The following is a 15,116-nucleotide window of genomic DNA, read 5'->3' as shown; positions in this document are numbered from 1 at the left end:
CACCTGAAAGGCGGTGTGAGCAGTGGGAAGTAGATTCCTCGCTCTCACCCAGTCCATTAACCCCTTAGGGGCTTTTTCATCAGAAACAGGCTCTCCTAGAGAGAATATATATCGGAGGAGCGTTTCCACGGCCTCATCCTCTTTGGATGCCGCGGGCCCCATGCTCTCTCCCTCGATCGACTCACCGGGTCAGGGTAAGATTTCCTCGGTGTCGTGCGCACGGCCTTTACTACAGCGCCGGGGACAGCGCTGCCTTCACGACCGCTTCCCTCAGCTCCTTCGTCCGCCTTACGTCCCTGCAGAACTCGGCGAAGTAGGACTCCCTGTTAAACGGGCGCCAGATATCGGCGGAGAGGCTCGGACAGAATTGCACACAAATCAATATGATTGGCAAAAATGTCCCCTTTATTAGAGGAAAGGCAACTTATATGCTGCCTGTGGCACAGAGACATGTGATTCTTCCCCAGGTTACATTGGATACATAAGGAAAACATACTGTGGTGTACAGTACTAATTGGATAACAGCAGGTGTCCATAAAACTTGTTTTCCTGACAGAACAACTCCACCTTCACCTTGGCACAAGGCCTGCAGTCATATTAGTGGTGCAGTATCTTTTTACTGTCTGCACCAAGCCATGCCAAGGTGAAGGTCTCAGAAATGCAATAGAAATTGTTCACACAATTTCTGTCCTCCGACAGGCAGTGTTCTTGTCCAGCCCCCGCAAGAGACCACCGAAGGAGGGAGCCCCTTCGGGTAGAAAGACTTACCCAAGGGCGCCCAGGGGGTCCCGTCCTCCAAGGGTCTCCGCAACCGGGTGGAGAAGGTGTGCTGCCGTGGTCGTCAAATGAATCCGAAAAATCGGTCTGAGAAACTGCTCAGAGACTTTTTTTTATCTTTAAGCAGCAAGGTATTTGTTTATTCAACGTTGGGAGCAAGCCAGCTCGCGCTGGACAAACTTGCTCAAAGGTTTCACACAAAATCAGCATTTTTATACAATTTTCAGATGTAATTAAATGCATATTCAAATGATTACAACATCTATCTATGCATATTAATAATAGGCGGAGTATAGGTGGAGCTCAGGCGGGGCTTGGGGCGGTACTTCTCTTGGTTCCCCATTTCGGAGGGGAGTTCCCATCTTCCTCCATGGGACAGGGGGCTTCAACTCATCTTCCTCAGCTTGACCCTTCTTCTTTTCTATTGTTCTTGACCCCCTCGCTGAAGTTTGGAGAAAGCCTTGGCTCCTAGCCTATTTCTCCTATTCAAATGTCTATCTGATCCTGTTGTGTTTCTAATTTATTACCTCTAGGTCTATTACATGTTCTTGTACTTTTCTTTTAAGCTTTGGTCCAGTAAGTAGAACAGAACAAGCACAGATCATTTTAGATATTGGTAACTTGTTTGCAGGTCCAAATTTCTTGGTTAACTCTTTTGGGTCTAACCTCCTGTTTCACTTTCGGTGTCTGTGTCGGTGTCCAGGGGTTCTCCGGCTCTCATAGCTGCTCCGGCGGCTTGGGAGCGATGGTAGATGGTGGCAGGGGGGTCCTTTGGTGCGGTACGGGATCCTAGCGCTGCTCCAGCGGTAGCGGCGGCAATGTGGTGGAAGGTTCCTTCAGGGTCTGCATGGCTTCTGGTGGGTTTCTCATTGGTGTGGAGGTTTCACGCGGTGGTCATAGGCATGTATGGGTCGGCAGGGGGTGGTTGTGGGGCTCTCCCGGTTTGCTGGGCGGTGTGGGGGCTCCGGGTGCCGGTGGGGTCTCGCGGCAGCTCACGAGGTAAACAGAGAAGCTCTGAGCCCCCCTTGGTGGGGGTTGGGGGTTGCAGTGTTAATAATTCACTCAGCTTTGCTGTTTCGCTGCTCGCTTCTGCCTGTGTGGTCCCCAGCTCCTCTCTTCGCCGCCTGCCATTCCATTTCTCTTTCTTCTTTTCTTCTTTCTTCTTTGTTCCTGTGCACTTTTCCCTAATATTTTTGAGCTCACTATATTAACTTTCTGTTTCTCATATGTGACTGAGACAACGGTTTTACAGATGTCTAAGTTTTTTTCAGTGAAAATTCCCATCTCCAGACAATCGAGACAATAAACGGAATTACCGATTTTTCTGCCTGATTCAGGATATGCTAAACTAACCTAATATAGGTTCTAAGTTCAAGTTCGGTGCGCCATATGTAGCATTGCGGTCTTTATATGATAAAGAATGATGTACGCTCTTCTGAGGTGGAAATCAAAGAGGTTTATTTCAAATGCCGCGCTTCCTTTTATTCCCTAAAACCATGTGACCTTCTAACCAATGGGGTTGTCTGTCCCTGTGCATGTCCCTTGATTCCCCTCCCCCTGGGACACGCCTCCTACATTGGGTGAGACCTTATCTAGGCCTCTCCTCCTCCCAGTTAGCACCTCTATTTGAGCTCTTAAAGGGTGATACTGACCCATCTACACCTCGTCATTTGATGCAAGACGCAAAAAGGGTTATTGAGTTGGTGGAGCAAGGAATTCAGAATAAACATGTATGGTGCATCGATTTCTCTGTTGAAGTTCAAGTTTTGATGAATTGATCCCTACTGCCATGATTGTTCAGTGGAATGAGAAGTGGGACAATCCCCTTCATGTACTGGAATGGGCCTTTTTGTCGTTCCGTAGCAAGAAAACTGCCCCAGGTTTGTTTGAGCTATTGGTTCAAGTAATCATTAAGGTACGACTGCGTTGCACTGAATTGTTGGCAAGAGACCCAGCACACATTGTTGTGCCAGTCCAAGTTGAGTACTTTGAGTGGTGTCTGACCAACAGCTTGGCGCTGCAGGCAGCGTTGATGAATTTTACTGGGCAAATTACTTATCATCTCCCTTCTCATCCATTGTTGAAACTGGCAAGTCAAATATCATTTGCTCAAAACCAACTCAGTTCACAGGTCCCCGTGTCCGGTCCCACCGTTTTTACGGATGGATTAGGAAAAACAGGAAAAGTTGCCATGGTGTGGTATGCTAATTCACAATGGCATCACATTGTAGAGCGACAAGAAGGCTCTCCACAGGTTGTGGAACTGCGTGCTGTTTTGTTAGCCTTTCAACATTTTAATGATGCTGTAAATATTGTTACTGATTCTGCTTATGTATCTGATTTGGTTCAAAGACTTGACAAGGATGTTTTAGGGGATGTATCTAATGCCCTTTTGTTTGGTGTTATGAAGCTTTTATGGTTGACCATTCAGAAACGCTCGCATCCTTATTATATTCTACATATGAGGAGTCATACTTCTCTTCCAGGATTTTTCATCGAAGGTAATGCACGAGCAGACCAATTGGTTTCTGCACTAGCATTAGGTCCAGTTCCAAATCTGCATCAACAGGCTGTTGAATCCCACCGTTTTTCCATCAAGGTTTTCGAGCCCTGCTGAAACAATTTCAACTTTTAGCAGGTGATGCACGATCCATTGTTGCTTCCTGCCCCAATTGCCAAGATTATCATGTTCCTGTTTTTTATGGCACCAACCCACGAGGGTTCCAGGCCCTGCAAATTTGGCAATCTGATGTAACCCACATTCAAGAATTTGGCCATCTTAAATATGATCATGTTTCTATTGATACCTTTTCACAGGTCATCGTTGCTACCGCCCATACTGGCGAGACCGTTCAAGATGTGATCCGCCACTGGCAACGGGCGTTCACTTTATGCGGAGTTCCCAGTCAACTTAAGACCGACAATGGCCCAGTTTATAAATCAAATAGGATTTCACTGTTTCTGCAGCAATGGGGTGTTACGCATGTTACGGGCATCCCTCATTCTCCTACAGGTCAAAGTATTGTTGAAGGTGCTCATGGCACTCTCAAACATTTCCTTCAAAAACAGAAAGGGGGAATGACAGGTGAATCCCCTGAGGCAACATTAAATAAGGTAACAAATGTGCTTAACTTTTTGCATATTGCAGAAGGTTTTCAGGAACCTCCCATAGTTCACCATTTCGCATCTTTGACACGAAATTCAACTGTTTCCTCCAGGGCCAAAGTGCAGGTAAAAAACTTGCAGACAGGGCAATGGGACACTGTTGGGGAATTATTAACTTGGGGCAGAGGTTATGCTTGTGTCTCCACAGATGAAGGGCCATGCTGGGTTTCTGCACGGTGTGTGCGTCCTGTTCTGCATGGAGATGATCACTGCTGATGCATCCTACGAAGAGGAGTTGGACCGAATTAGTCCATGGAATAACTGCAATATCTGGGTCACCCTGATGAAGGCCTTGAACCAAACCACCTTTTGTGCCTTGCTTGCACAACCCGAGCAGCCTTTTCATACCTGCCTCGTAGGGGTTCCGTTAAATGGCAGTGAGGTCAGCCTTATAGCGGTCGGTCTTAGAGCCCTAACGAAGTCTTTTTGCAAAGTTATGTGACAGTGTACGGACAATTGGGATTTGTGGGATCATTCTCTCCCACATGCTTTGCCACCTCAAGAATTAGACATTTTAGGGAGTTTAATGGCTGAGAGCTGTGTTTTCTTTAACCATAGGTTTGATTATGAGTTATATGACGATGATACAACGGTTCCACAAGATGTATCCCCTAACGTACCTTTCTATCAGAATCATTCTAATTGGTGACAACACCTAGGGTGCGATAAAATTGATCCTGCCCCAGGGGTCAGTGTTGTGAGACAATTGCCCTCTGGTCTGTTTCCCATATGTGGAGACAGAGCCTGGCCAGGAATTCCCGAAAAAGTAACAGGGGGACCTTGTACCATAGGTCGTCTAGGACTGTTAACACCTTCTCACTAAGTGCTTCTTAACCACACCCATCTATTTAGCCACTCTTGTGTTAAACGTGCCTTAACTATTAATTCTAAGTGTGACAATTATGTTAACCTGTGGAGTCATGGGGAAATAGTAGCTGTCTCCTTTTTTGTGCTTCAAGCAGTTGCCGCGAAAGCATTAGGGACTTTGAACAAGTTAGCCTGCTGGGTTACAAAACAAGTCAAACAAACATCTCAAATTTTATATCAATTAGCCACAGATGTTGATAGTGTTCGTCATGCTACTTTACAAAATAGAGCTGCTATTGATTTTCTGCTTTTGGTTCATGGACATGGATGTCAGGAGTTTGAAGGAATGTGTTGTATGAATTTATCTGACCATTCTGAATTGATTTACAAACAGATTATGAGGTTACAGGAAGAAACTTGAAAGGTTACTCGGGACACAGGGTTTTTTGGATTAGATAATGTGTTTAAGGGATGGGGGTTACCGATATGGCTTCTTTCTTGCCTAAAGACAGGACTTGTCTCAGCCATGAGATTGTGTTCCTGTGTTTGAAATTAACCTATCTGTAAAGAATATCTGTGCCTAAGAAATGTATAAAAGGAGCTGTAAAAGTGCAAGCTTACTCTCTTCTCTTCAATAAACCTTTCTAGTGGATATTCAGTGTCATGTCCGTTCCAACAGCGACAGATCTTAATTGCTTTAAATATGTGCTATGAAAAAAGAGATCATATTTTTGCAGATGATGCCACAGGCTTACCTGATAATAACAATAGGTTAGTAAGCTTTAGAAAGACTTCAGTCAACATACCTAGCATCAGACATGCCAGAGAATTTCACCTGGGTATATATAAAGAGGAGCCAAGAATTATCTGACCAAGCCAACTTGAGTTTTAATACATAAAATCTGTGAGACTGAAGCTGTTGCTGAGAAAGCTTTAGCAGCAGTCTAGAACTGCTATGAATGAAAGCCTTTTCTGTTAAGAATAGGTACTTAACACATTGTCCAATAATTGCAGAGTAGGAGATGAGTTAAACTAGAAAAAACTAATTTTGCCACTATGGTCAAACTTAATAGCAATTCCTAATCTATTCAGCATAAATACTATATGATCTAAAAATGCTTGGAATGGCATCTGATGATATGAAGGAATAAAATGTAAAGATAAAAGCAAGCATGTTGGTCAGCACTTGTTTCATATTCCCAGTTTTCTATTGTGGTTCCGCACTGATCCTAGGTAATCAGATAACAGCTCCAAGAAGGTTTAATTAAATATATTGCAAAGCAAATAGGTGAAAAACCTGTATCTATCACTATATTAAATGGAAAGGACAACAGGAGTCATCTATTGCTTCAGTAGTGAATCCAAGTTTTCATAAGGTAGCCCAGTCTAGCTACAAATACACTTCAACATTTGTAGATATTTTGAGATATCAGAACACAAACAAAACATCACCCCCCCTCCCACAACAAACAAACAACCCACACCCACCCACAAATTGCCTTTTATTCTGGAATGGACAATGAAGCTAAATAAATACTGCTGTGAATATTCACAGAAATAGTGACCCCTACATCTTCTTTGAAGAACAATCAGAAAACATAGTGTGAGACTGAAATAAATTATCAATGGTTTGAAACAACTGAAGTATGGGGGGGGACACAGGGCAAGTTCTGCCAAGGTGGGATAGTGCACTGTCCCATATCCCCCTGCCCCTGGAGCCTCTAGTCCAGCCCAGAATGGTTATTAGCCACTGGCACACCTGAAACCCCACACCACATCCCCTGGAGCCTCTAGTCCAGCCCAGAATGGCTGTTAGCCATTGGCACACCCGAAACCCCACACCACATCCCCTGGAGCCCCTAACCCAGATCCCAAATGGCTGGTAGACCAGAAGCCCCACCTGGAGGGGGGTGGTCACAGGAGTCCAGAGCAAATAAAATCAATATCACGAGGTTCCCCACAGGTCGTGGTCCTATTGTTCTTGGATTTATGGGAGTTGGTTCTATGCTGGATCTAAGATGGTAGCTATAATTCTCTTTCTCTCTCTCTTTACTTCTTCTCCTATTTTCCTTTTCTTGATATTTGGGTAACTTAAACCTGAATGGGTTGGAATTTGCTAAGTCAGTGCTTTGAGAAATGCCTTATATCGATTGAATGTTTGATTTAAACTTTTGCCAATTTCCCTTATTTTCTAAAGTTTGCCAGTGTGTGTTATTTTGACCTCCTGAAAACATCGTGTTTTTCCCATGCATGGTCTCAGGGTATAAAAGAACCTAAGGACCCTTTGTTAGACACCAAATCAGTTATTATTGGGTCAGAACCACCTTGTGGGGAGTGTATGTGTGTGTGTGGAGGGGGAAGGGATGGGTAAAACCTCACGGAGGTGGGGTGGCATTGTATCCCTCATGGCAGGCCCCTGGAGCCTACATGGGGAAGCCCCGGAGTAGGTGTAAGTCACAAACAGCCTGGGAAAACTATAACACACCACACCTCCTGCAGCCCCTAATCCAGCTCAGATTGGCAGGGGCAGTGAGAACACTGCCCCTCACCCTGGTCTTGAACCCCAGAGTGGCTGGTGGGTCAAAGACCCCACCTGGAGGGGTTGACCATAGGGACCAGAGCAGATAAAACCATAGGCACGTGTTTGCCTCATGTCGTGGCCCTGCCACTGGACTTGTGAGAGTTGGTCTTCTATAAGGTTTCAGTGGTAGCTCTCTCTCCTTCTTTCTCCTTCTTTCTTCTTGTTCCCCCCGCTTCTCTTTCTTTGCTCCTTTCTTGATGCTTAGGGTGGTTTGGAGCTGGAGGGATTGGATCTTGACTTAAGTGTTGTGGATTTGATGGATTTTGACTTAAGGGTCATGGATTAATAGTATATGCTGAGTCAGTATTGTGGTGGAACATTTTTGTCTAGCTTGTGTGGTGTCCTTTTGAACTTTGGCCAAGTTCCCTTATTTACTCCCCTAAATAAAGAAAGAAATCCCTTGGGAACAAGCCCGTGGCTTATTCTCTTGATGCTATCTCAAGGTATTAAAGAACTCTATATCTATATAATAGAGTAAAACTCCTAGCCAAGCCCGTGAGGTGGCAGCTCCCAGGGCTTGGAGTCTAACATCCTTTAATAAATCTGTTGTGTGGGTTTTGGGGTCTTACCCTTTTGGCATAAAACCCCTTTGATGAGCTCATGGGGCCAGCCTGGGGTCTTACACACAGCAGCACTGATTCCCGATTTGTGTACTGTCTTTTTGAAAGGTCCTTCAGTGGGCCTTGCCTCAGGGAAGCACTTTCTAAAGAAGGATTGACTCCAGGAGTGAATATACTCCTTGAACATAACCTCACATTTGTTCTGAAGCAACTTGCATAAATACACAAACTTCATTTGAAGGGTTTCAACTGGAGGATGTAAAACTTCTCTTTTCTATTCACCATATCAAAAGAAGCTCCCAGAATTGAAGATAGAAGAGTCAGAAGAGGGGAGAATGAAAAAAACCAATCTGACCAACCACAAAAAGACAGAATAAAAACTCCACGAAAATACTGTTTAGCTTTTGACCTTCATTCATTGACCTTGTTTTCTCAACTATGAGTATAACTATGGTTTGTAAAGACAAATTTCTCCCCGCATATAGCCTAGCATTTTTTTCCTAAGCAAAACTTAAGAGCAAAGAGGTTTGTCTTCATCATGAAAGAGAAATATATTTCTACTGTAGTAATGTTGCAGACAATACAGTAGGAAATAACTGATATAACAAACCTTTTGCTGAAAAAAACCCACCCAAACAAAAAAAAGCCCCTCAAGTGATAAACCCTAACTGCTTCAAATTGATCACAGTTGTCTTCCACACCGGAAGTGGAAAAGGGAGAACTAAAGGGACTGCTTACTCCTTTGCACCTTGGCTTCAATTCTACTGCTCTTATATATACACAAACAGACTTGCATTTGACTTTTAGAGTAGTACACTACTTTTTTTTGTTTGCTCAATTTCATAATGGTACTAAGAAAAAAGTACAGCTTGCTCCGCTAATCATGTAATGCATAAACCCCCATAAATATTTCCTCATTTACAGTTTTGCTTCCTCCACTGCTCCCAAATGTATGGAGACATCCTTGTCTCAAAAAGAAACATAATGCTCCCTGCATACCTTTCCTTGTCTTGTAGGGTTTTTTGGTAAAAAAACAAAACAACACTTTTCCCATTATCTGAAGCCTCTCCACTTTCTCTTCCCGATCTTCAAGTACTTCATTTAAATATGCAAAAATTCTCATCTTTCCAACAAGAAATACTTTCATAAGACACTTTCACCTACACTTTATGTGTTTCAGAAATATAACCCACTGACTTCATGCATTGCTCATTTCTCTTTTGAGGCATCCAGTTAAAGCAGGGCATGGAAGCATATGAGCTGGATATTCTTGAATGTTAGGCACTTGCATAACTCCAACAATTTTCATGCTGATTAAGATACAAAAAACACTCCCTCCTTCCTTTTACCTAATAAATTTTGAATTTCTAATTACCCATAATCAGAAATCTCTCTATATTACTTCATTTAATTAGAGCTGTTAACCCCATGCTATAGTACTGACCTACAGAAGGAATTGTGTGATGTGACTACCTCTAGTAGCCTGGATCTTGAATTTGTGGCCCAGAAATCCACTCTAGCCTGTGGCACAAAGAAGTAGACTTTCACTTGATTTTTTTTCTTATTTTTTTTCCCCAACGGTTCACCAGCAGGAACTATATATGACCATATCTTCTTTCCTTCACTTTCCACCATCACCTGTCATGTACTCTATTCTTACTTAGATAAAAAAAAATCTCAAGAAGAAAAAAACAAAGTATCTTAGTATTTGTAATTAAAATATATTATTATATAAAAAAGTAGTGCTCATGAGCTTCCCTCTTTCATTCAGGACTATGATGATATATTAAAAAAAACCTAAAAAAATTTTTCTTCTTTTAAAACTACTGTCTCACCTTCAGCAGTTTCACTGCACACATCAAATTATTATCAACAGGATTAGAGAAGAGCACATTTAGTAATTCCCGAAGGCCTTCTTGAAGAATTTCTGCTCGTTTAACCTGTCCATTTGTTCCTTTAATCTGCAAAATATATTAAAAAAAACCAAAACAAAACTACATTTAAAAGACTTAAGTTTTAGAAATTCATTTAGTCTCATTTTCTCTCTTGAATGCTGTGTGATCTGGTTTGTGATTAACATAGTTGAGTTCTTCAGGTGAAAGAACATGTCAAATACTGTAACTATTTCTAGAACACAGAGTAGTATCCTTGCAATTCTGACATATACATAATGATGTTCGTCTATCATTTTGTTTCTTTCCTAATAAATTGCTAAGAAAAGCTGCAAAATGCCTGGTAAGTAGTCCACATCATTCCAAATTCTCATAATCCCATGCTCTTTCCCATCCTACATTATGTATTCTCTGCAGTTATAGAGTAGCTTACTTCTAGTAGGTACTCTTTATATATTTAAAAATTAGAAAAAATGCTTTAAAAATAAATGGTACTCCAATTTGGGCAACTTCCCCTCCCCTAAACCCTTTGGAAAACTTTCTTTTTACTTCTAGCATGGGAAAATTAGATTTCAAGGTACACTTATAAACAAAAATGGAAGATTCAGAGTTTTCTTTCCTCATGCCAGCAGAACATTTTAATAGTGTCTGCTTAAATCAAACCTTTGAAATAATTCAGAGAAAAATATATTTTAAGGACACTATAGCAGTCAGTGAACTTAATGAACTCATGGGTATAAGAGTCAAAGACTTTTATGTGAAGATACATTTTTTTTTATATATCAGAAAAAAAAAATTATCTAAATACAAGATTTCATGCTTCATCCATAAGCCAAGGACTCAAACTTCAGAAGAAATATCTTTCAAGGTCTGCATTTTTAATTGCATATTTTGAAGATTCCCATGCCTTCCTCGAGCATTTGATAATAGCTCCTATTAGTGGTTGAATACTGAATTACATGGGTTATTGATACGGATCTGCTTCTATGTTGGCTAAGTGTAGTAATCTGGTGGTTTTACCAGACAAAAGAAAATACCAAAAGCTTAATTCCAAAGGTGGTTTATGGTTGGTTCTTTTTATGAATTCTTATACTTCTTTTTTAATCTTTATTCATTTCTCTTCTGATGATCTTGTCCTTTTTTGTTTATCTGTTTCTTAGACACATATTATAATGAAACTGTTCTAAAGTTCTTTGACTTTATTCCCCTTTCCCTTTAAAAAAAACAAAAGCAAAAAAACCCCACACCTCAAATGATACTCCATTTTAGTGTTTACCTAAACACGACAAAAATCAATGAAGAACCATCTGACATGCAACTTTCTTCTTACCTCTAGGTTAAGGTAAAGTTTAGCTAAGAACAACACAAAGGCATGAAATTGTTTTCGAGCAGTCTCATCTCCTTTGGCAGCTTCATCTCTATTTTCATACTCTGTTTGACACCTGAAAATGGTAAAACAAAAATCATATAATCTGTAGACAACTCAACATATGCAACATGCTACTTATTTAATAGAATGCTAAGAACTTATTCACTGCATTAGAACTATCAAATGCTGAATACTAGGAAGTCCAATTTGTGAAGGAAGTGAGAGGGCTTTACAAAGACAATGCAGATTTTGTTCTGAGATATCTCAGACAGTAAAATGTAATAGAGCAAATTGCAACGTGTAAAAATTAAAAGACAATTACACAGTTTATATATTAGAATATGGGTCCAGGAAGTTTAACATGGACAGACAAACATCAACAGAAATAAAGTAGGTGTACTCTGAAAGACATTTTCTCCCTTTCAGGGTGCTGCTCACATTGTCTTAGATGCCTTTACACTTATTTGATAAATTCTTTATCTTACTATTTTAAGTGACAGAAGCATAATTTAGATATAAATGCAGTGAGGATTAAGATAACATCACACTGAGGTAATTTTTTAGTATTGAACAACTGTGTTCTTTTAAGTTTATCATGCCTTTACTCCTAAACATAGGTGGACTAAGTGAAACTTTTAAAATAAGAAGCAAGTCTGGAGCTTAGAAAGCCAGATTTCACAGAATATTCTGAGTTGGAAGGGACCCACGAGGATCATTGAGTCCAACTGTTAAATGAATGGGGATTGAACCCACAACCTTGGTGTTATTAGCACCATGCTCTAACCAACTGAGCTCATCTCAGGGTCAGTCAAAAGTCCTTAAAGGAAAAAAGATTAATTTCTAAAGAATTCTGTAGCATTTAAGTGTACTATTCCTTCAAGTGTCATACAGTAAGATTTAAAAGGAAATACATCCATTTAAAAATGTTGCATTTTTGTCAACTATGAAGTCTAATCATTATTAAACATTAATCCACCAAATTCTGTAGTAACTGAAAATTGAAGAAATTTATCCTTCTAGATTTTATGCATCTATTTCATAGTTGTAAAGTCAGTTAGCAAAACAACAAATAAACCTTACAGAGTAACTCCAGACAGAAAAGTAATTAAAGAAAAAACACAATGAAATAAGTCCTGGCAAGAGTCAAAGGACAAGGACAGTACATTTACATGCATTTAGTATACATTTAAAGTTGACTACCTTTCAAATTTACCCTGTAACTTGGTATTAGTCTAATATACTCAATTCAAAGGAGCCTATAGAACCCCAAACGGAGTCCTATTTTCATATTAAAAATATAAAAATTTAAAAATATATGTGTTAGATATCTAGTATGTACCTGTGCTTTAGTAATCCTCAATCTAAATTTCTATTTTAAATATGCATGCTATGTTAAGAGTTACATATAAAAGAGGAAGACAACCTGAGAAAGTAATGGGCTTAAAATGACACACTGATACTAACCTTTGAAGTAACAATTGTCGGAAGTTCCCACTTAGTGGACTAATGGTTAGATGGTGAGATAGATAGTTACACAACCGTGTTCCCATGTAGGAAAAATTTGGGACAGTTGTGGTCTTCCAAAATAAAAGTGGAAATTATTCATAGAAGTCATGATTAGGTTATCAGGAAATATCTTTAAGGGATTTGTGAAAATCTGTGTTTAACAACAGTTGACTAGACAATTGAAGAGTAGAAGATTAATTACTATTTCTCATGTTAATTTTTCTATCTCATCAACACTGCTATATGCATTTCATCACTTTGAAGTTCATTATACTGGTTTTGTGGCTTTGAGAAAACAACCAGCAATATGTCATGTGTCCTCAATTCTACTTCTCCATTGTGACCTACACCAAAGAGTATCTGAAAGTCACTTCCAAACTGTTTATACAGACCCCCCCTCAAAAAAAAACAAATCAAAACAAAACCAAGAGTGAAGATTAAGACATCTTTTTTAAGAAGCAAAGAGTGTGTTAAAACAAAAGAAATAAATAAAAAATTTGCTTTCATTCAGTCTAAGAGTTATTTATCCCAGAATCTATTTTTGGCAATAATGAATGCCCAGGGAAAGAGCACAGGAACACTGCAAGTAAAGATAAATACTTTCTCCTGTACATGCTCCAGCAAACTGCAGAATAGCAAACTTCTGATTCAGATATTAAAACTGTATCATTACAGTTAATAGTTCTTGATGAGTCCTTTTTTTCTAAAACAAGTCCTATTACTGTTGAACATTTACACTTTTATAATCTAAAAACAGGTGGTGGCAACTAAATTCCACAACATAAGTTGTACACTGTCTGAAAAATATTTTGCTTTGAAACTGGTACTTGAAAATTCCAAGAGGTGGTAAAAGTAATTGGGAATCCATTAGTGTTTACATTCAACCTCTCAGAACTTAAAGCAGAACATTCCCTTATTTTGGCAATTTATTACTGCTCATTTGTTTTGAACTCTCTTCTAACAAGACTTGAATTTGATATTATTTCTCAGATACAGCTTCAGTGAAAAGAGGCTCTGGTCTAAGTAACTTGATCAGCTCTGCCAAAACCCCCCCATGGATAAGAATTCATTAAACTTCTTTGGTTTTATCATCTTTGAACATTCCTTTTACATTATGATCATCTATCAGTGCTATAAATGTGCTTGCATGCTTCTGCTTCTAACATGTTTGAAAAAAGCATCTTGCCATTAGCGTGTCAATGCATTATAGCTAGTTAACTTCTACAGGTAGAGGAAAATATACACTCAACATAACTGTACTATGTGCATAACATTGCTGGAAAGAACTGAGATATCTTTGAAAGATACAACAAATTTAAGTAATTAAGATAGTCAAAACAACTTTAGTTTCCAGTAAGAGGCATGTGAAATAGCTAACAAGTTTTTTGGTGCTTTAGTTCAATAAGTTACTTGGACTAGAAGAGGTGGTCCCCTTTTTATAAGGCAAAATATGTCACTTAAATTACACTTCTCTTTCCTACAGGGAAAAAAACCAAAACAAAACCAACCACAACCAAAAAAAACCCCCACAAACAAACAAAAAGTACCAAAACCCACCACAAAACAAACAAAACCCCACCAAAACAAACCACCACACAGCCAAAATCAACAACTACTTCAAACCTCATGTCATGATTTGAGATTCCTAAAATCTAATTCCCTAGCTCCATCCCCCCTCCCACATCTCAACCTAATGTGGGATGATTTTCTCTAGACAAAACACCAGACTCAAAATGGGGAAAAGGGAATATATTACAATGACTGTACAAATAAATATTAAAATACATTATACACACAATCTCAACTATCTCTACCATGACATAAGTATTTACAATGGATCAGATCTCTTCTCCCCTCCAAATAAAAGTCCAGGAGGGAAGAAGGACAGATCCCTTCCACATTTAGGGCAGTAGCTCCTCTTCTGTCTTCCATGCAGCAGTTGCAACTGGATTGTTGTAGCTGGATCTCTTTTCAATACACACAAGGGGGTCTCCAAGTCCCTCGTCTCTCCTTCGACTCCAAGTGAAGGCCTCACCTGTGGACTGCTAGCAGGGACAAAACTCGCTTCACCACAGGTATATCACGAAATGAAGGGGCATCTTCGTGAAAGTCCCTTCCTCAGGGGATTCACCCCAAGTCAGAACATCTTGGGCAGCTTTCAGTTGAAAGTCCTTGCCTCAAGAGTTCCACCAGAGCTCCTGTGCTCTGTCTCAACTGTCAACATGGTAGCAGCAGCGGGGGGGAGTAAGGTCACCCCCTTCTGCATTCCATCCGGCCGTCCCGGTCCAGATCCGGGACGTCTTCGAGCTTCTTAGCTCCTCTCTCTCCAGTACTGCTGTACTCCAAGACTCCTCTCAAATAGGAGTCCATCTACTCCTCCTCTCTCTAGGAGGGGTCTCCAAGGGTTTTTTGGGGGTCTGGTTCAGTTCTTACCCCCAAAACTCTGTCTCTCAGTTGCT

At 40.3% G+C, this 15,116-nt stretch overlaps 1 protein-coding gene across 1 annotated transcript in view; it reads right to left on the bottom strand.

The window, feature by feature from the left end:
• Positions 1–229: 229 nt before the first annotated feature.
• LOC113959723 (polyadenylate-binding protein-interacting protein 1-like) overlaps positions 230–15,116 on the bottom strand; it is a 29,243-nt gene continuing 14,356 nt past the window's right edge. Inside the window, exons 4-9 of the mRNA XM_027668941.1 lie at positions 12,616–12,728; positions 11,113–11,224; positions 9,726–9,851; positions 3,759–3,834; positions 769–829; positions 230–356 (exon numbers count right to left, since the gene is read on the bottom strand). Of these exons, the coding sequence (XP_027524742.1) occupies positions 230–356; positions 769–829; positions 3,759–3,834; positions 9,726–9,851; positions 11,113–11,224; positions 12,616–12,728 (615 nt within the window). The remainder of the gene's footprint in view (positions 357–768; positions 830–3,758; positions 3,835–9,725; positions 9,852–11,112; positions 11,225–12,615; positions 12,729–15,116) is intronic.

The sequence above is a fragment of the Corapipo altera genome, unplaced genomic scaffold (assembly GCF_003945725.1).
Source record: "Corapipo altera isolate COAL_440 unplaced genomic scaffold, ASM394572v1 60886, whole genome shotgun sequence".
Lineage (NCBI taxonomy): Eukaryota > Metazoa > Chordata > Aves > Passeriformes > Pipridae > Corapipo > Corapipo altera.
This window is presented reverse-complemented; position numbering and strand designations above follow the sequence as displayed.